Source organism: Syzygium oleosum, unplaced genomic scaffold (assembly GCF_021117445.2).
Source record: "Syzygium oleosum isolate NSW1041296 unplaced genomic scaffold, Sole_v2.1 Sole_v2.09, whole genome shotgun sequence".
NCBI lineage: Eukaryota > Viridiplantae > Streptophyta > Magnoliopsida > Myrtales > Myrtaceae > Syzygium > Syzygium oleosum.
Window position 1 is genome coordinate 10620465 of NW_026607493.1, and position 21147 is coordinate 10641611.

The 21147-nt window shown below is 42.3% G+C and overlaps 3 protein-coding genes across 3 annotated transcripts; 1 reads left to right on the forward strand and 2 right to left on the reverse strand.

Annotated features, from left to right (window-relative positions):
* Window positions 1-1972: 1972 nt before the first annotated feature.
* Window positions 1973-3374, reverse strand: LOC115690458 (protein MIZU-KUSSEI 1). The gene has a single exon (XM_030616800.2). It carries the CDS (start codon window positions 3283-3285, stop codon window positions 2386-2388), a length of 900 nt encoding a protein of 299 aa, XP_030472660.1. The 5' UTR covers window positions 3286-3374; the 3' UTR covers window positions 1973-2385.
* Window positions 3375-10090: 6716 nt separating this feature from the next.
* On the forward strand, window positions 10091-18683 carry LOC115693341 (G patch domain-containing protein TGH). Its single transcript, XM_030620320.2, has 16 exons — window positions 10091-10539; window positions 11154-11244; window positions 11326-11420; window positions 12294-12397; window positions 12774-12835; window positions 12941-13015; window positions 13686-13834; window positions 13972-14047; window positions 14129-14203; window positions 14403-14480; window positions 14991-15138; window positions 15321-15804; window positions 15895-16170; window positions 16251-16379; window positions 16793-17005; window positions 17353-18683. The coding sequence occupies exons 1-16, from the start codon at window positions 10399-10401 to the stop codon at window positions 18139-18141; spliced, it is 2985 nt and encodes a 994-aa protein (XP_030476180.2). The 5' UTR covers window positions 10091-10398; the 3' UTR covers window positions 18142-18683.
* Window positions 18684-19946: 1263 nt separating this feature from the next.
* On the reverse strand, window positions 19947-20707 carry LOC115661633 (uncharacterized). The gene has a single exon (XM_030583866.2). The coding sequence runs from the start codon at window positions 20521-20523 to the stop codon at window positions 20119-20121; it is 405 nt and encodes a 134-aa protein (XP_030439726.2). The 5' UTR covers window positions 20524-20707; the 3' UTR covers window positions 19947-20118.
* Window positions 20708-21147: the final 440 nt, after the last annotated feature.

Below are 21147 nucleotides of genomic sequence, written 5' to 3' on the forward strand. Positions count from 1 at the left end.
TATGGATTGTTGCTATTGACAATAGGAGACTTTCATTTTTGTTATCGCGTTCATTTTTACTTTTGCTTAACTATAAATAAAACAAAAATAAATAAATTGCCTAGTTCCCTGACAGATCTTATAAGCCCGTGGCAGGGTAAGTTCCATGTTCTAGAATATATGTAGAATAGATTCCAGATTCTAAAAAATGAGGAACCTATCTCCTAAACCTTACAGTACTTGGTCGACCACCATAATGGTGTCTAATACTCATCAAAAAGTTATCCAATGCTTTATGGGAGCACGATGCCACTTATTTAACTACTTGATCAAACTCGCAAATTCTTTGTCAATGACCATCGCGTGTCTATATTTTTTTCCCGACGTTAGACAATCAAATCGCATAGAACATGCGTTTGACCGAGCTCTGAGTTGCATCATCATCTTCTCGGGGCGAAACCAAAAGACGATGGCTTGAAAAAAGAGGAAGTCATCTTCGTCATAACATCGGAAGCCATGACAATGCTCATGATAACATGGCAAATCTAATCATGCCAAAATGTTTAGTCACCCCGAACAAATCATACACACATCCTAAACAATAGTGGTCATAGCTCATTACACCAAGTGGATCAGCACGAAAAAGTTCGCAAAAACGAAACCGAAACGGGTCTCCCCGACGGCCGGTGGGGTTCTGCTCTCTTTCGTTCAAATGGTCTCTTTTTGCTTTAAGCAACAGTGATCTAACTTTAGGAATCTTTTGAAGAATGATGAGCAGAATTATGTGAAACCCCAAAGGGCGGCCTCCTCCTCCTCGGTTTTTGTGGGAACAGGGGTGGGCGTCGATCTCAACGGATCTCTTTGTCCCAGCTGTAACCCACATCTCCTGAACTTCGCCACTTCTCCCTTTTTCAGCCTCCCCGCAGAGACAGTGTCCCAGAGATGGAGGACGAAAGCTTGAAATGGGGGCAGACAGTCCACGCAGCTGCAATGGCACGAACTACCCCAGGCGACCACTTTGTCCCTGTACAGAACGAGGAGGTTCTACCGACAAAATCAAGCGTAAAAAACAGCAAAACGAAGAGGGTTCGATCTGTTCTGACTGCTAAGTATTTAGAAAAGAGTGACGTCTCCTGAGCATTATTGTTCATGAAAGCATGAGATGCCCAAAACATCACGGTAGAGTGTTTATGTTTTTTGTTGCAAAAGATGCCAATCTTCTGGGTGGGCTTATCATCTCTTCCCCTATTGCTCTTTATGGGTGTGCGAGATAGATGCGCTTTGGCTTTTAATTACTAGCACATAAATTCACAAAGTGGCGAGCTTTACTTTGAATGGCAATAGTGCAGCCACTGGGTGAGCAGAGACATGGAGTTCCAAAGCGTGGAAAGGAAAAGGATTGCCAGGGTGGAAAGTAGTCAAACGAGATAAAGGTTAGAAAACAAAAGCCAAAATTTCGACTGCACAATCTTGCCAGTGATTGGGATTTTCCTCTTCTTTCTGTTTTTTTTTTTTCTCCTTTTGCGTAGTCTGCTTTTGATGGGTTCTATGATTGAATTCCAATAAATATACCTTGGGATCAGTCCACTCAAAAATCACACAGCTCAGTGTCATGATTGGAACATCTTCCACTTTAAGACCAAGGGGCTCAAAGCTTGGCTCAATGCATAGATTTAACATGTGAAGCTGAAGGATCCAATCTTGATCGTGCCAAGGTTGGGACTTCTTGTGTTCGTTTTTCAGGCACGAGCAAGAGCGAGACTGGGACTCGAAATGGGACAGTTCTCCACACAAAACAGCCGGCAAAAATTTGACTAGATGATCGTATGCAGAAGCACTAGACATCATTTTTTTCTTTCTCAGCGGTGAATATGGTGACCAGATAGGGCATGAAAATTCAGGGGCAGTGTTGAAGAAAAGAGCAGACGGGAAAATTCATGTCCAGTCAAGACAAGAATCTACCTGAGAGTTGGATTCACGCAAAGCAAATGAATGACATTAATGAATTATGCGAACAGCAATCGCTGAGTGCATAAACCCTCCTCCTTCTCATTAATGATTACTCATTAGAAACTATACATATACAACTTCATCCGAACCCCACTGCCCACCAACCCCAAAGAGAAAACCCACATTATACCCCCCCACGTATACCATTTCCCTACCTCCCAAGAAAGCAAAGAACAGAACAAACAAAATGACCCAAAGAAAAAAAAAACAGAGACAAGAAAAAAACAGAGGAAAGAAAGAAACTAAGCTAGGCCTCGATTTGAAGATCAGCTAAACAAGATCACCATTAGCATCCTTCTTGCACCAGAACCCAAAAGGCCCAAAACAAAAAAGAAGTTCTCGGAGGACTCGGCTCAGAGAGACAGAGAGAGTAGCTTCCATGGCATTCATTTTGCTTCAACCCCTGAGCAGATAGACACTGAGCTCAGGAGTTCCATTGCAATCTGGATTCATCATGTAGAAGGCCTCACAGTCTCTTGACCCCACGATCCTCTCAAACTTGGCCCTCATGTACATCATCTCACCCTCACCGCCGCTTGGACCCCCACTCTCATGGCCTTCTTCTTCTTCACCATCCAGAGGCAAGACGCCAGCACCCATGGAAATGGGCTCCACTGCCTTCAGGACCTTCCACTCTTTAGGCCCACAATCTCTCCTTGCTGCAAACCCGCACTTCTTGCCATTGCAATAAGTCCTCCACACGGGTTCTTCCAATAACCTCTTGTTGGTGCTGTTGTTGGTGCTGTTGCTGCTGTTGGTGCTGTTGTTTTGGGCTGGTTTGTCGCACTCGAGCGCGATACGGACCAGACCGGAGGCCATCTCCCGGACCAGTCCGCTGATGGGGGTCGCAAGCTCGACCAGGAAAGCGGGCTGAGAATTCGCGTCTTTCTGCAACGAGAACAGGACGTGGCCTCGGCGGTGGCCGAAGATGGTGCCGACGACTCTCGGGCCAAGGCCGCCGCTGCCTCCCGGCGAATGAGACCGGACGTTCTTGGCGAATTGGAAGAGGACCGAGCGGAGCTTGGAGACGGCAATGGCTTGGAGCTTCTTCTTGGCGGTCGGGGACGGAGAGACCGAGTCGTGGGTGATGACCTTCTCGCTGCTTTGGTCAGGTCTCAGCTTGCTCTTCTTGTCCTGCGACTCATTGCTCTTCTTTTCATGCTCACCGGGAACGTGAACATGAGCACGGTCTCGTTCTTGCTCTTGGTCCTCTTCGTCGGCTCCGACCTTCTTAGTCCAGTGGAAGTGTCTCTTGGAGGAGAAGTCCTGGGAGTTTCTCGCCATGAGTGGCTTCATGTTGTGAGAAGCAAATCTCCAGGAGGAGGAGGAGTAAATAATCTTCAGCGAGGGAGAGAGAGATTCTTGGTTTCTTCTCTTTAATGAACTTGTGGGGCTGGCTCATTAAACCTTTGTTTCTAGTCCTCTGCTGCAGTACAAGAGAATCCTGACAAAAGAAACACACACCTGACCCACCAACATATTCACAGAGATAGGAGAGAGAGATGGGGAAAACATAAAAGAGAAAAGGAAAGGAATCAAAGGGGGACAATGGGTGTGTAATTTCACTTTCGAGTGTTTGGGATTGTGAGAGGAGGGAGAGAATTTTCTTGACTGACTCTTTTTTTGACTTTGAATGCCAAAAAGCAGCAACGAGCTGCTATTTTGCTCTGCGATCAAGACGCAAATAGTTGTTTTTGTCCACACCGCTTCCATTAAACTTAAACCAGATTTGCCACGGACAAAAGAATGACACATTTAGCACATTTTCCTGGTATGTATAGTATTTGCTTGAATGCCAACTTTTAGCGAGGAAGACGAACATGCTTATCATCCTCGGGTCTTAAAATAGCTATCTTTCATGTGAAGGCACGTAAGCAAAACAGTAAATATCATCACGGTCCACACCGAAACAGTGGCTCGAGAGAAGCCTCGATCGATCATAAGTCATTTGTCTTGTAGCAGCATAGAGATGTGCCTTTCATTTCGAATAGTGAAGGACTAGAAAATATTAGGCATGTCGGTCTTGTCACGTAGGTGGTATGACACTTTACTCATTAATGGTAACGTGTTTGAGTGGGGTCCACGTTTCAAATTGTCTTTTCATCTCTCTCCTCCTCTATCTCCCTCTTGCCTCCTCGTCCTATCGGCTTTCTCTTCACGTCTCCTTCCACATCGATTACAACTCCACCATCAACTCCACCGACGTCTTCAACACCACTCGGCTGTCCGATCGCTTCTTCATCGGCGGCTCCTCCTCCATCGTCAATCCGCTCATTGATTTTCATCCTCATCGCCGCCCAAGCCGCGAGGGTGACCTCCGCTAGATTCGGCGAGGGCGACCTTTGCCCAGGCCACGAGGGTTGAGCCCTTGCCAAATTCGACGAGAGCAATCCTCTCCTGTGGCCGGTTGTTAGCCATAGCCGAGTACCGATCACAGACCAAAGGGAAAGAAAGGAAAAAAGAAGAAAAGGGGAAAAAAAAAAACAAAGAGGAAGAAACAGTGAAGAAGACAGAGATTGACCTTGTAGGGCCCACTAGGACACGTGGCGATCGTTGGCTGGTTGTCGTTTGCCTGTCGCCGCCGATTGTCAATCGTCGCTGATCACCACCGGTCATTGCCAGATGCCACCATCCACCGTCAGTTGCCGGTCACCAGATGCCGCCAACCCGTCGGTCGTAGAAGAAAAAAAGAAAAGAAAAATGAAATTTTTTTTAAAATCAAAAAATTTGTCCATAGTGTTTTAGCAATATATATATATATATATTATATTTCTAAAAATTCATAAGGAACATATTTTTCTAAATTGGATTAATATTGAAGTCTTTTTAGCAATATGGGTCGGATCAAGTATGGGTCGCTAGAATTGTATTGTACGAAAATTGGTCAATACGAGTCAGACCATTTTCGACATAATCTGACCTACCCGTTTGACAGGTCTACCTATCGCCTACGTGGCAAGACTGATTTACCCAATATTTCCTCGCTTGCTCGAACGTAAAATAAAAGCAAAAAGGTACTTTCTACCTACTTCTTCGTTAAAATTCGAGATACTGTTCAAATCTTTAGAAATTACAAGAGAACGAAATTTTTGTAGGGGTTTCGAATTTTAAAATAGATCAAATACACGCGAGCCGTGTCAATTCGATTCCTTTGTTGGGGGTGAAGGAAGGAAGGGGCCAACACTGCCACCGAGACCAACCTGAGCCGTCCCTGACATCTTCCCGCTGCGTCCCCTGTTTGGCCCGGTTCCAAAATTCCCTCCGAACGCGACAACTCCGACATGGACACCTCGGCCGATCCGTGGGGCCCCCCGTGTCCCCCACCCACCACCGTCAACGAAATCGGCTTGGCCTCGGCACGCCCCGACCCGACCCGACCCGACCCGAACCTAACATCGGACAGTAGATATGCATCCCTTTCCTCGTCCTTCACAGCGTCCCCCTGTATACTGTACCTATTGTGCAGGCGGAATTTGAACTTGAAAACGACTCGAGAAACGACCATCGCCTAATCGCGCGCGATTAAGGATGAGAAATTGGGGATCAAAATGATGGTGAATGGTGATGCCTCCTCCTCCGGAAGGGCCTGTTCTTGCACCCAGAGATATCGTTAGAGATTCGTTGGTTTGTTTTTTTGTGGTTTTGTTTCTCTTGCGGGTCCTTCGATCGAGTTCGCTAGCGTCGTGTTGGAGGGAACTTGTTCCCGGGCAATCGCCTCGGTCTGAGAATATCGCGCCCGTGTTCGGTCGTTGCGTGCTTCGATCACTCCTGTAGCTGCAATTCGGCCCGTTTGGATTAGAATGCCAAAGAAAAATAGCTGTGTATGTCGGGCAATGTTTTGAATTCGACGGCTTCTATGATAGCAATGGAGTCCCCCAGATGCAGGACAAGCGTCGTTTTAATTCTGTTGAAACTCACGAGACACTTCGGTAGCATATGAAAAGAGAAATTATAAAAATGGAGAAGGTAAATATTTGTTACGTGGACCGTATATTATCATGAGGTTGCGTTTGGTGGCTATAGGTTTGTGGTCGCCTCCACGGTGGTCATCCCACTCGAGGGGTGCCGCCACCATCATGATCACCTACGGTGACAACCATGGTACTGGTCGCATCTATCGTGGTTGTCACCAAAGAAAGAGAGAAATCCATATCCAGATCTAGATTTCGACTGGCGGGTGCGACTGCCGCGACGATAGTTTCATCTATCGTTGTGGTTATCGACCACCTTGACAAAGTCAAAAAATAGAGAGAAGAAGGGCATGATATCTCAAGCGACCACGGCGATGAGGTTGCCCAATGGGTACAACCGCTGTGCAATGGTTACTATCGACGTCTACCGTTCTTCTTTTGCCTTTCTTTCTTATTTTATTTTGCTCAAGTGGGACGAGCGTGGTATGCAAACTTATTCGGGCTTATCCTAGTTCAAAACGTTTCTACGAACACAGATATCATAAATATTATCCTATCGGGCCTATTATCCAAATGACGGAACACGCCCTAAATTGGCCTCTCATTGTTGAATCGAAATGAAAAGACGTGGTTAAATCCAGGGTGATCGGTTACCGGTCTGATTCGTTCCAATGAAACCGATCACTTAGGGTTTAGTTCACATTTTACTATTCACTTAGGATTTAGTTCACATTTTACTAATTTTTGTCATTGAATTTATATCAATGAAATTCACTTAAAGTTTAGATAACATTTTACTAATTTTTTTGAAGAAATAAAAATTAAAGTATGTGTAGTCGATCCAGTTCCCCCTTGAAACTAGGAACCGGACAGCCCGGGCATCGATTTTACTTTTAGAAATTGGACTAACACTCTCGAGAACCAGATCAAATCAGCCGGTTCGGTCCGGTCTGGGCTGTTCTCAATTTGGGCGATTCGTTTTGCGCACCCCTAGTTGAGTCGGCATATTAAGATCAAGCCCAGGTAGAGGGAAAAAAGTCTCCCCATTGAGCCTCCGAAACATTTCGTGGACTGTAGAGCCTGCCCATCCATGAGGCCCAAGAAGGGCACACTCCAAGGCCCAATCCCATGATTCAAAATTTGCATGAATTTGCCTACTCGTAAGCTTTAAAATGTTACCGACCCAAAAAAGAAAAAAAGCTTTAAAATGTTGGTTTTTAAGAAGCAACTACTACCCAACTTTACGCATAATTAAAAAAAAAACATCCCTTTGTTTTCAGTAGTTTTTTTTTTTAAACTTCCGGTTATGTCTAGAATTCTGGATAGACTTTTACTTTTCATTTAATCTAAATTTCACGACATGCACGGTAAATTTTGTTTTTTACTCGAAACACACAAACCTTCGCAATATATAGAAGTTGATGCATAGAATCTGACTTAATTCTTTGAGATTTAAATGTTGACGGGGTGTACTTGGCACTTGCAAATTGATGCATGGCATGGCATCTACGTGAACAAGTTTCCGAAAATTTTTAACTTTTGGTCCTCATATTGTTAAGAATGAACCATTTTGGTACGTGGACTTGTTTTAGTTATAAAACTAGTCCTTAATTTAATGTTCAATAAAACTTGATACCTTTGTATGAAATTTTATGAAACTGTCAATTCAAAATAAACTATTAACCGGTGATTCCTAACAAGTACAAACGATTTGAATGATATCACCATTGAGGTGAATTCCTGAATTCCATCATATTTAGTAATATCAACGTTCACATATTCAGTATAGATCCATGTAGAAGTATCTAGGACTACTTTTAAGAAATAAAGTCGTTTTTAAATGATTTAACCACATTTAACTCGTTATTTTGTACCTAAAATATTTTAGAAAGTTTGCAAGAAACCTTCCAATTGTAGCATCATCAGCAACTCCACATCACGTCGATTGTAAAAACTTGCATGCGATGGCATTTATCTTGACAAGACTTTAAATTAGATTGGACAAACCTGTGAATATTGAAATTACCGATTAATGCTTGGTTTTAATTCGACCTTTCCATAAAATTTTGAGTCAAAATTCGATGAAAGAAATTAAATTTTTGTTGAAAAATTATATAAGGACTAGATTGCATCATAGGAATCACAAAAAAAGGTTAAAATTGAACATTTGTAAAATCCATTTATTTTGCCGAAATAATTTTTCAGAAAAATATTTTTCTCATTTTTCGACGTTTGAATCGCTTGGAAAAATGAATTAACATAAAATATTTTCTCATTTAACGGAAAATCTATATTCAAGGAAGTGATTTTCTTCTTAAAATTAAAAATTATTTTCTAAATATAACCGGATATTGCTTGAGCACGGGACCCCAATGCTCGTTTTTTGCGAAGGAAAAAGCAAAACCTGTTGTTGAGTTCTCTGAAGAACCCGAAAAGAACTCTGACAAGCATATGATAATTTCAAACCCCTTGGATCTCAAGGATTGGGTTCGCGGCATCAGCGCTTGTGCCAGTCGAGGTTAGGCGCGAGACCCCAGTGCCTATTAGGGGTGAGCATGGTTCCAGGTTCTACCCTGGAACCTGAGAACCTAACTGGTGGGAACCTGTAGGTTCCAGGTTTCAAAGTATGCAAGGTAAGTTCCAGGTTTCAAAAATTAGAGAACCTCTTTCGACAGGTAGGTTCAGATTCTAGGTAGATGGAACCTGGAACCTGACACTTAAATAAGTTTTTTGTGTTTTTTCTTGGTTTATGTCTTCACGTGATCTTGTGGTGTTTCACGGCATTAAATGATAAGTGTATAATTTGAACCACTAGTCTGAGCTTTCATTTTATAACCTGTTAATTTTTCATATTCTTCGCGTGTCTAAATATAAGTTGTGGTCAGTGGATCATAGCAGCAAGTTGTAATCATTAAAGGTGATGATTTGTTGTAATTGTTCAATTAATAATGCATGTGGAACCTGGATAGACCCTGGAACCAACCCGAAACTTGTGAAAAGGTAGGTTCCAAATTTCAAAAAATGAAGAACCTATTCTCATGGGTTGGTTTCAGGTGGAACCTGTACGAAATATGGAACCACTCACCCCTAATATTGATTCATGCAATGATTTCTCATTTTAATTGTATTTATTTGAACTGTAATACCATGAAAACTAATCTTTTATATTCTCTTTGGTGAATGACAAGTTTATTCAGTATTATTGTGTTTATTTTTGTTTTATTTAAGTAAAAATGAAATAAAAATAAGAACCGGATAGGTTCCAGGTTTCAAGTTCCGACGAGTAGGTTTTAGGTTAAAAAATGAAGAATCTGTACTTGAGAATAAGTTTCATGTTCCAGTGAAACTTATAAGGAATCTGGAATCGCTTAGGGCGTGCATGGAATCCATTATGGGTAAAGTCTCCGGAATGCTCAGAGCAATCGTTTGTTAAAAATTTTCGAAATGCATAGAGTAATTTTGCATTCTAGAATAAAAATGCGTTTGTTAAAAATACTTGATTAGAATGCATTCTTGATTAGAATGCATTTTGATTCAGAATAAGTTTTGGGTAAGAAAGAGAAGCTACTTTTTGTAGCTTCTCTCTTCAGAAAGCATTCTTCCTATTTTCTCTTTTTTCGTGGCCTTTACAACACATTTTGAGATCTCACTAATTTTTTTTTCCGAAAATGCATAAAAATTGAAAAAATTTCAGAAAAAAAAAGTAAGATTTCGGGAAAATAGGAAATCTGGTGAATTTTTTCAAAAAATATAAAAAAATCAAAAATTTCAAAACTTAGAATGGCTTAGAATACCTTTTGGCCCACTTTGAGTGAAATTTAATTTTTTGAGGTGCAAAAAAAAATCAAAAAATCAAAATTTCAAAACTTCACAAAATGGCTTAGAATACCTTTGAAGCCACTTTGAGTGAAATTTATTTTTTTGAGTACCCAAAATAATAAAAAAATAAAAATAGATTTACGTTCAGGAAATCAATTTTGAATTAGTCATGTTTTATCAAACAGATTTCTCCTCAAAAATCAATTTACTGAGAATTTCGAAAATCAATTTCCGACAAGAATTTGATTTTGGAAGCAGAATAGTTCATTCGCGCTTATTCTAATGTCTATGCCCGAGCCCAGACCCACCGACATCGAGCTTGGAACCTCGGTGTGACTGCCGGGTCCATCGAGATCGGGCCCGAGACATCAGTATCCGTGCCCACTGCATGTTTACCACCTCTCTAGACTCCTCGTCGTCGTCTCTAATCCCTCTTCGTCTTTCTAACCTCCCATTCGACACTCTCGCGACTCGCAGGGTCCGTTCGTTCGGTACCTCGCTCTCGCTCTCGCTCTCGCGCGCTCTCTCTCTCTCTCTCTCTCTCTCTCTCGCCTCGTCTCCATCAAGCCCTAGAAATCCATCACCGTTGCTGATTTGATCTTCCGCTCTCAATCCTTCAATCCTCGTCCCCGCTGGGGGCTTCGCCGCATCGCCGCCGTTCGATTCGATCCCGTCGGAGATGGTGATGGATTCGGACGAAGAGGACTTCGTGTTCCACGGCACGCCGATCGAGCGCGAGGAGGGGGCGTCCAGCCGCAAGAAGAAGGCCCTCGCCGAAGCCTCCGGTAACTTGCGATCCTTGCCCGCGTGGAAGCAGGAGGTAACTCTCACTCCGTTCTGGGCATTTCTTCGCGTTGCTCCGTCGGAATATTTCGGAAATATGTGGGAACGTGGGCTCCGCATTCGAAGTCTCTGTGCTTTACCAGCTTCTCATATCAGAGGAGTTAGCAGAAATTACGTACATCAGCTGTTTGGTTTTTTGCTTGTGGCGATGAGGATAGTTGGGGAAGGCCGTTTAGATTAGTGACCTATGTAGCCTTTGATTGATTAGAGTATTAAGACGCGCGCGAATCGCCATTTTGATACTTAAAGTTGATGCTGTTTTGGGTTACAAACGGAGGAACGACGTAATTGACTGTTTCCTGGCATTCTGTCATAGGTGAATTCTGTGGATTTTCAATTCTTGACGGCAAATGGCATAAAAGGTTATTAAGGATTGCAGGGGACTTTCCTCCTTTGTGCTTTTTGAAAAATGCTTTGCTCTCGCGTTCAATGCCAGTTCTGGGGAGGGACTTATATGCAGTGAGATTGCAAGTTTGCGGTCTGCACATACTGAAGTGTTTTCGTTGGTTGAATTGTCAAATATAAGAGACACTTTCTTTAGTGAAGCTGAGGGCACCGACATTTGTTTATGCTCCATCTGCAATTCTCCAGGTCAGAGACGAAGAAGGACGGAGAAGATTCCATGGAGCATTTACCGGAGGTTTTTCTGCTGGATATTACAATACAGTGGGTACCAAAGAGGGTATGTCTCATCTTTTGACCGGAGCGCTCACATGTTTACCGGAAAAACCTTTATTTTCAATTTCTCTTACAAATATTTCAGGGTGGGCTCCGCAGACATTCACGTCATCCAGGAAGAACAGAGCTGAAGTGAAACAGCAGAGCATTTTGAACTTCTTAGATGAAGACGAGAAAGTTGTAAGTTTTACCAGAATCGTTGCATATGTATATTCGCGTGCGTGCTTGCATGAGAACTAGCTTTTACAATTGTAAATATGGCGATTTATTATCTCATTTGAATTCTCTATCAGATTCATATGATTGCATCTATTACCTCAAAATATCTACATCTGGAATCCTATGGTGTTTAGGATTTAGGATTTTCAGGAGGACCAGTCTATCCATGAACCCATAATTTTCTGTGTTTAGTGCACACCACATAGTAGACTTTAGAGCCACTATCACTTATAAAAAAAAATTGAGTTTAGAAAAAATTATGCTGCACTTGGATTTGATAAAGTGCTAGTGCTATTAAAAGTGTTGAACTTGTTTTCACATGTTTGGAGGGCTGTTTGGTTTGACATCTAGAGTAGCCTTTCAGAATTATCTGTCCAGAGAGGGTGAGGCAGGCTTGATTGGATTGGAAGGCCTTGCTCAATAAGTCATACATGTCAACATCTGTGATAATAGTAGGCTCGCTGCTAACAACAACTAGCAAAGTTTGCTTTCCAAGTCCTTTGGGTTTATTAAGCGCTAATGACAACTAGCTGCTGAAATGGAAGGGGCGTAGAGCAATACCATAACTTAGCTGATTTCAGCTTTTGTTTGGTGTTGTTTGCTTTGGTTATTACTATTGTTATACTGCTAAGGTTGGCTGAGTCTATGACAATGCATAACATTCCCTTCCTCTCTCAGTAATATTCTTGTCAAAAGAATAGCATGCTCTTTCATTGTGCTCTCGAGACATCCATAACAATGCTCAACTTAAATATGTGTTGCTGGGACATTTTTTTCATATTGTAGCTGTAGTTATAACTGTAGGGATGAACTTATTCTCATTTTTCAATCCAGGAGCTGGAGGGTCGTTCTTTGGCAACATCATCCCAGTTTGATACGTTTGGATTTACAGCTGCAGAACTTGCTCGCAAGCAGGCAGAAAAGGAGCGACAACATAGGTTCATCTCGTAACTTTCTAATATCATACGGTCTCCTGTTGATCGGATTGCAATTCAATGGGAGTTATCTGGATATAGTTGTTGCTTGGTTATGTTGTGATGGTGTTGAAACTGTCTGGAACTTTATAATTTTCATTATAACGTTACAGCTAGTGAATCTACCATTTGTAAATCAAAATTCCTGGAGTTTTTGAGCGTGGATGGACAATTGAACTTAGCAGCTCACAAAGCCACATACCTTACTTTAAGTCCATCATGTTCCTTGAATTTTCTTTATGCATGAATTCGATTGGTTTTTATCTTTCGCTAGATATTTTTCCATCTGTTTTGGACAGCAATTATTTTGTCTGCTTATAATGTATCTTCTCTATTTCAGGCAGTCAGCTATTCCTGGACCAGTTCCCGATGAACTCATTCTTCCAGTGACAGAATCTATTGGTTTGTTATAGATACTCCTAAATTACTTTTAAATTATGTTATTTCTTTTTCCACTGCTGCCAATATACTTAATTCTGCATTGATTTCCTTTATTTTCTCATTTAGGTGTGAAATTGCTCAAGAAGATGGGATGGCGTCATGGTCATTCAATCAAGGACTCGCAAACTAAATCGCTGTATGGTATGTTTCTTTTGTTAACTAACTACTTTTAATTATAGTGTATTATGCACTTGGCTAAATCCTCGTGAGAAGTATGTCATTGACTCATTGGAAGTTTGCATCATCAGCTGTTTTTGTCTTGAAAAGGGTCAAGGTGCCACTAGCTTATACAGCTTCAGTTGTATGGCCAGATAGGACATGCGTCAATGGTTTTATCTTACCCGGAACTCTATCAGCAGGACTTTAAAACCCATATTTAAGACCGTAGGACGTTGGCTCTTGTGGTTTATTCATGATTACAACCCTGTATGGGTAGTTCGTAGGTTCCTATTACATATTCAGGTAGTGTTTAGCCAAGTGAAATGGCCTTTATAAGAGGTGGAATTGGAAGAGCATATTCTGGGTCATCATTTAGCCTAGAGATGATGACACCTTCCATTTTTTATTTTTACATTTCTAGTCATTAGCCAAGAGAAATTGCCTTTATAAGAGTTGCAATTGGAAGAGCATATTTTGGGTCCTCGTTTAGTCTAGAGAGGACGACACCTTCCATTGTTTATTATTTACATTTGTAGTTGTTTAGTCTGGTGCGGAAACTCTAATTTTTTACCGTTAACAGCTCTATTTGCATATTACCGTGCCTTTTGAGTTGCCTGGATTTTATCCCATCTAATGGTTTACATGATTGTAGATGCACGTAGGGAAGCTAGGAGAGCTTTCCTGGCATTTACATCCGATGAAACAAATGCACAGCCTGAATCTGAGCCTATCACTGGTGATTTTGAAGATCTTCTGGAGCTTCCTGCAGATACTGGTTCCAAATTCTCTAAAAGCACTCCTGTAAGAAGGTTATCTTGCTGATTTATTGGAGGATTTGTGATTCCTTATGTATTTGTCTTGTACTTGGGCTATCTCTATCCCATGTAGATGCAAGATTTTGAAACTGGCAATTGTATCTCTCATGTTTTTGGCTGTAGGTTTATGTTCTGAACCCAAAGCAAGACTTGCATGGGTTAGGTTATGATCCTTACAAGCATGCTCCAGAGTTCAGGGGTAACTACTTATAAGATTAATTTGTCAATCCTTCTTTTCGCAACAGCTTGTGCTCACTAGCCTCATTTTTGTATATTTCAGAAAGGAAACGGTTGCGCACATCTGGAGGAAGAGAGCATGCGCACAGCAGAGTTACAAAAGATAATTTTTCCAAGTGTAAGCTATATTATTCTGCAGGGTTGCGAAGTGAGAATTCGTTTTTGGTTCCATTTGTGCATTTCTTTCGCCTTTCCCTTTCAGGAGAGCTCCGGATGAGTTGTTTTGTCATTGGTTAAGTGAGGGCCATCATATGTCATTGTTTTTGTTTAAATAATGTCATTGGGTTGACTACTGTCATTGGTTTGGGTCTTCTCAGCAAGAAATATTGCTCCTGGTTTTGGTATTGGCGCCCTCGAAGAACTTGATGCTGAAGATGAGGATGTCTATGCATCTGGTGAGTAATTTTATTGGGGCTCATCGGCATTAGAACTGGATAAATTTTGGGGCGGTTACTTGTTCCAACATAAGTATTCTTGCCTCTTTTTGGGTAGAAAGGTCTATGATGCTCCTGATCGATCTTTCGCTCAGTACTTGTTAATGGACCGGGACATTCTGTCAATGTCTCTAATGTAAATGCAGAAGAGGCTATTTTCTTTTAGTATACTTGCATGCTATTTTGTTATCTCCATACACTGTCAGGTTAGGATGAGGAAAATCTTGGTTGATGGCCTTTCCTTTTTTGGGGCAATATACTGTGTTTTGATAATCTATTTTTTTTTATATGATCTGACTTCCCAAAAGCAAGCGATAAATGCCTTGCAGATGTTGATTTTTTCTTTGATGCAAATTCTTATCATTGAATACTTCACTACTTCTCTGTGACTTCCAATTATTCCTTTGTTAGATTTTTGAGAAAATTCTCTTCAACGGCTCTAATTTCTCACATGATGGACATTTTGCTCAGGTTATGACTTCGGATCTTTTGTTGAAGAAGTAGAAGAGCCATCAAGACCTAGTTTGGATTTTCAGGACAGGCCAAGATTGACTGGAAACGAAAATGGGATTCTGCCCGGCTTTAGACTTGCTTCAAATTCTGATTATCAATTTCAGAGGTAATCTGAAATTGCTGCCTCTGATCTGAATTTAGTTTTATTGTTTTTGCAACTGTTGGGTCTATTTTGGCCATTAAGGTTAAATTTCATGTTAAGATCTTGAGCTGCTGATTATTAATTCTTGCTTCTGCGAGAACCTTGATACAATGTCCTCATAGCTGACATGAAACTTGGTCGTCCAGATTTGATCCTCCTGTAATTCCAAAGGATTTTGAACCTCATCATAGATTCTCCGGGCCTCTTGAGGCTGATCACTCCCTCTATGACCCTCCCCCGCCAGAGTCTCCACCTCCTGAGGATAGTAATCTGAAGCTTTTAATTGAGGGGGTTGCAGCTTTAGTGGCTCGATGTGGAAAGTTGTTTGAGGATCTCTCTCGGGAAAAGAATCAATCAAATCCATTATTTAGCTTTCTTTATGGAGGAGATTTCTGTGGATACTATGAAAGGAGGCTTTGGGAGGAAAAGCAGAAACGCAATCAAAGTAAGCCGCATGTGGAAGGAAAGTTATCTGTGGATGTCCCAAAGATGACAGCAGAGAGCCGTGGCAAAATCCTAGGTGAAAGACCTCTGGAAAGAAGTGCAACGACTCCCAGCTCGTCTGTCGTGCCTGTAGATGTGAAATTTCAGAGTGATCTGTCTGAAACATTCACAAAATCTTCAGTTCCCGTCAGTACATTAGTTTTTTAACTGTTCTCTCCATCCTTGGTTCATCGCTGGGATTCTTGGAAATTTATTTATATCTGTTCCTTGTTCCAGAGCGACATTGTAGAAGTTTCAAAGCCGTTTAGAGATGATCCTGCAAAGCAAGAAAGATATGAGCAGTTTCTCAAGGAAAAGCATTACGGGGGACTCCGTACCACTGATTCAGGTGGAGCAAATAATATGTCAGAAGCTGCTCGTGCTCGTGAGAGATTAGATTTTGAGGCTGCAGCTGAGGCAATAGAGAAGGGCCATTGGAGAAAAGAGTTCACAGAGGGCCGCACGGAGTCCTCATCAACTGGTGGCATGCAGTTTACTTCTGGAGGGATAGAGGTGCGTCTTTTTTGGTGCAGCAGTTGGTTTTCATCTATAAAGTTTTCTTTTGTGTTGTTTATGAATGTTTTTGAATGCAGCAAGTTAGAAGCTTTAAAGATGAAGACTTGATGACAAGGAAGCTATACCCCAAAAGGGAAGAATTCCAGTGGCGGCCTTCACCAATCTTATGCAAGCGCTTTGATCTCATTGATCCGTACATGGGGAAGGTACTAATTGGGTCATCTGGTAGTTTCATTATCTGTGAGGTGGCAAACATCATTGGGCAAATAGGCGCAGCTTAGTTTTTGCTTACAAAAAGTTCGAGTATCATCCCTTTTTCAAATTTAAAAGGAATCAGAAGAACACGGAGATGTAAAACAAACTTTATAATGGGTGATATTCTCCTCCATGTTTATTGCTCTGCTTTGCCTCCTCCTCCTCCTCCTCGTCGATATATCTTGGTTCTATGATTGCATTAACCTAGATTTATCCTCATTTGGCCTTGCTGGTCATTCAAATGATTTTTTATGGTTATTGGGCTTGATTGATGAATGCCGAATTCACGTTGATTTGGTGAATTTTATAATTATTACACCTTGATTCCTAGTATATCTTAGGATTAATTTTGAACAATTGGCAGCCACCACCACCTCCGCGGGTAAGGAGCAAGATGGACTCTCTTTTTTTCATTCCAGATTCTGTCAAACTGACAAAAGTGGAAGAATCAGCTATTACAAGCAGTGATACGTTGTCTATGCGTCTGGATAACCAACAAAATAATGACATAGATGAAAAGACATCAGAAGATAAGGTGGAAGTCGAAGTTGTCGGGAGGCCGGTTGACCTATACAAGGTACTTTTTTCTCTGTCAAGTGACAAGTGTGCTTATTGTTTTTCTTATTGCTTCTCCACATAATCATCTCCATATAGCCTCAAGTGCTCTTTGCATGCCTCAAGACGTGATATGGCTCCATTCTTGATGGGAACACGAGCCTATTTTGTATGGATGAAATGACGGGATGAGCTTGAAAATGCTGTTAAATATAGATGCACAGATCTATCATAAATTGCTTTGATTGCATTATTTTTTCACCTGTTTTATTTGTTTGCAGTTGGTTATCTTCTTATGGATGGTAACCTGTCACCAGAACTTGTATTTCTTGCTTCATCTCGTCTTCTGATTATTTTTGTGCTCCCCAGGCCATTTTCTCCGATGACTCTGATGAGGAAAAGGGAACTCCCATTGTGAAAAATGTTGAAAATCCGGACAAGAAGGTTCAGGCAGCAAATGCAACACTGAACCGTCTCATAGCTGGTGACTTTTTGGAATCTTTGGGCAAAGAACTAGGTCTGGAGGTCCCCGCTGATCGACCTATCTCATCAAACCAAGACCGGAATCCCAGTGAGAAAGAAATTGCCCATGCTAGCGATGGAGACATTAATATTCTCCCAGTCCGTGACAGGTCATTTGCTGTTCCTCAGAGGATTTCCCAGCATTATGAGTTGCCAAAGGACAGAGAATCTGCTCGAGAAGGCCTACAACCTAGAGAGAACAAAACTGTTTCTGGAGTACCAAGGGAAGATGGCAAACATGCCAATGACAAGTTATCTGAGGAAAGATCAGTAAAACTTCATGTGGATTACTTGCCTCAGGATCATGGGAATTCTAAAGCAATATCTAAAAGCCGTGAAAACAGGAGCCCTTTGTCCTCAGAGGATGAAAAAATTAGAAAAAGCTCTAGGCGAAGCCACTATAGCAGTGACTCCGAAAGTGATTCATCAAGCGATCATCGTGATCGATACTACTGCAAGTCCAAAGAGAAAAAGAGAGAATCTTGTCGAGAAAAGAGGCGCAGCAGAAGGAAACACTCAAAGCACCGGAGGCATGGAAGTAGGGACTCTCCTGAGAAGTCTTCTCGCCATAGAAGTGAAAAGGATCGTGCAGATGTCAAGACAGAGAGAGAGAGTGAGATGAAAAGAGGAAAATAGATTCCACCTGGTTGACGATATAATGACTAAAGGTTCATGGAAGATTTGCAGTTTTTCGTTTCGTCTTCTGATATCGTGTGGCTTTGGCTTTGGGGAAGCAAATGTTGGGCCTGAGTATAGTAAGAAGGTACACTTAAAAATCTCACGGGGTCCATCGTCCAGGGCTTTCTAAGAAGAATCACATCTGCTGCCCGCCGATGTGAAGCATCCGCATTTACTCTTGCTCCCTCAATTGCCATGACGGAATTCAGAAGGGACCGATTGAGCATGGCACGTCGAAGAATTGCACTCCGTACAAAATGACATCAGATGAAACTATAGAGCTTTAAGTTTTATTTTAGGCTTAATCATGATGGGACACTCATTTGTCCATGGCATTGTCGAAGGTATCTTTCTATGTACCTACAAGAAAATATTCAGTGGTTTGTGAGCACTATGTCAATAGCTGATGTGGCATGCATTTTCACTTTGAACCAATTACAAATTGGGACGTATATACTGTTGTGGGTCTAGTTAAAACAAAATAAAAAATTCTTAATCAACCTCATTTTTTGTCCTCCATCTCCAGCCACCTTGAGCCCAAGCTTCCCATCTCCCTTTGGCCATGGAAGTCGACCACCGTCGTCGTTGCAGATCTGGAAGTCCTGTTGCGAGCGACGATGGCTCATGGATTGCCATTGTGATTGGGAAGGAAGCTTCCCCTCCATGGTACTTGTGGTCGGTTCCCTCTTCCTCCGTTGTCGCCCCCCTTTGGCTCGTGGTTGGACCCGTCCATGGCTGAGCTACCCCTCCATCGTCACAATGGCAAGTGGTCGTTGCCTGTCTAGATGTGGACTGGAGTCGTGCCTCCAGATTTGGTCTTGTCCATGGCTCGTGAGGAGGCGGCAAGTTTGAGATCCCGACGGCCATGGTCTGCGAGCTCAAACAGCGAAATAAAAAATAGAGAAATAGATGTCAGGGAAGATGGCGGGAGCTTGAATGCAGTCCATGGCCAGCGACTCCACCGGTGGGGTTTAGCCTAATCAAGGTGCCAACAGGGGAGCATTGGAGGTCGGATGACTATGGATGAAGGAGGAGGAAGAGAGAGGACTGCGAGCCGCCGCGACTGAGATGGTGGCTCGGCCATGGACCAGCGCTCCAGATTTCGCCTTGTTGGTCTTGGACTAGCGGCATCACCGGCCAAATCTGGCTTGTGGCGCCTGGTCGGCTCCATCTTCCCATGGTCGCCATGTCTGTGCCTATGATATGGATAAAAAACGGACCTGATGTGGCGCTTTGAAATCACCGAATATTTTCTCCTACGTATCTACTCATTACATTGTATTCTCATTAGTTGCCATGTTGCGCTCAGCATCATTTTATTATTCTTTTCTGTCCTTTTTATTTTTTCATGTGTTACTATGCAACGTTGTCTGCCAGCGCTCTTGCTCTGGAGATCGAAATCTCCTTGACAAAAGTAGCTAGTGTCTCACGTAATAATCTCCCTGATGGTCGTGCTAGATGTCATCTCGATAATCCGTTTTAGAGGGGAGGGATCTGATGGTCTTGTGGGTAAATTCATGAGTTTTCTTATTGACCGAGCTTGTCGATAGAGAGAGAATTGAAGGGAAAATCCGAATCCGAGTGTATATTCAGATCATCTTCTAATCCCAGTTTCGGATTCGTCAACCGCTAGACTTATACCACACAAGAACGAAGCCTTGAAAAAAAATTCGGCTTCTCTGCATATTTTCAGAATAATGGCAAGCAAAGGAGAGAGAGAGAGAGAGAGAGAGAGAGAGAGAGAGAGAGAGAGAGAGAGAGAGTTGAATAAGCATCACCTCCAAGAACGAAGGTCCTAACAAGAGGACCATATCACACCAGGACTGTAAAATCACAATAGGATCTTTTGATGATCAATCACAGTAGAAAAGATTGCTGTCTTTATTTGCCTACTTTTTACCAATGAACTCCAATCCATGCCATTTTGCAAATCAATCAAGCTTGGGGTTGTGCAGCAGCAGCATCATCATTTTTGCCGTCTTTCCTCCAACTCATCACCACCTTTCTTCCCCACACGACGCTCGCGGGAATACAATCGGTACACTGGCCGAACTGCCTCTTGACCCACCCCGAACAGCTTTTCTGCTTGATGGTATCCAATGGCGTGTTCGCCGCGACTCTCCGGCTGTAGATCCGGCCGACCACGCACGAGATGATCGCGAGAACGGTGAGCACGGAGATCACCCCGAAGAACGGCCCGATCGATCCCGAAGATTGCCAACCACTGGATGATGTTGATGTTGATGCCGATGCCACAGCTTCAGGGTTGGCGACTGCAGCTTCTCCTGCTGGTTGTTGCTGCCCCGGAAAAGTTGGTGATGAGGGAAATATTGTTGCCATCGCAAAGAAGTGTGTGCGCGTAGTAAGAAGAAATGCTTCCGCAGCTGTGATTTATACCCGTTGAGATGGCACTGGCATTGACAAGAAAAGCTTTAAAAAGTCTCGCTTCTATTAAGACTCCCACATCTTGATGAATTTTGTGAAATTTGTCAACTTTTCAAGTGGGGAAATATGAATTGGACTTGCATCAGCACGGGAACCGGACCGAACCACCGGGACCTGATTGATAGTTTTCTTTTTATTGTAAAAAGCGTTCATAGACATACTTGCGCTCTACAAGAGTATTCCATTCCGTGCAAGAGTTCAAAAACAATGTTCTTTCCAATCCCTTGTCCTGTTCCAATGTTTCATTCCCTGCCTACAAATAAGAAAAAAAGGTTCCTGAACCCATTGGTCCGATCCGATCCAGTTCTAGGATCAAGTGGGCTAGTTTCCGATTCCACAAACTGAGAATTAGCCCACCCTCAAATCGATCATTTCTAATTCATGCATATTGTAAAGATGAATTTTAAGTGTACCATATACTATTTCTGTCTATTGTGTCCTTCTGACACACGATATACCTAGAGAATCGAGGCATTTCTTTACCATAATTTGAGATCCCATAAGGCACTTATTGAAAAT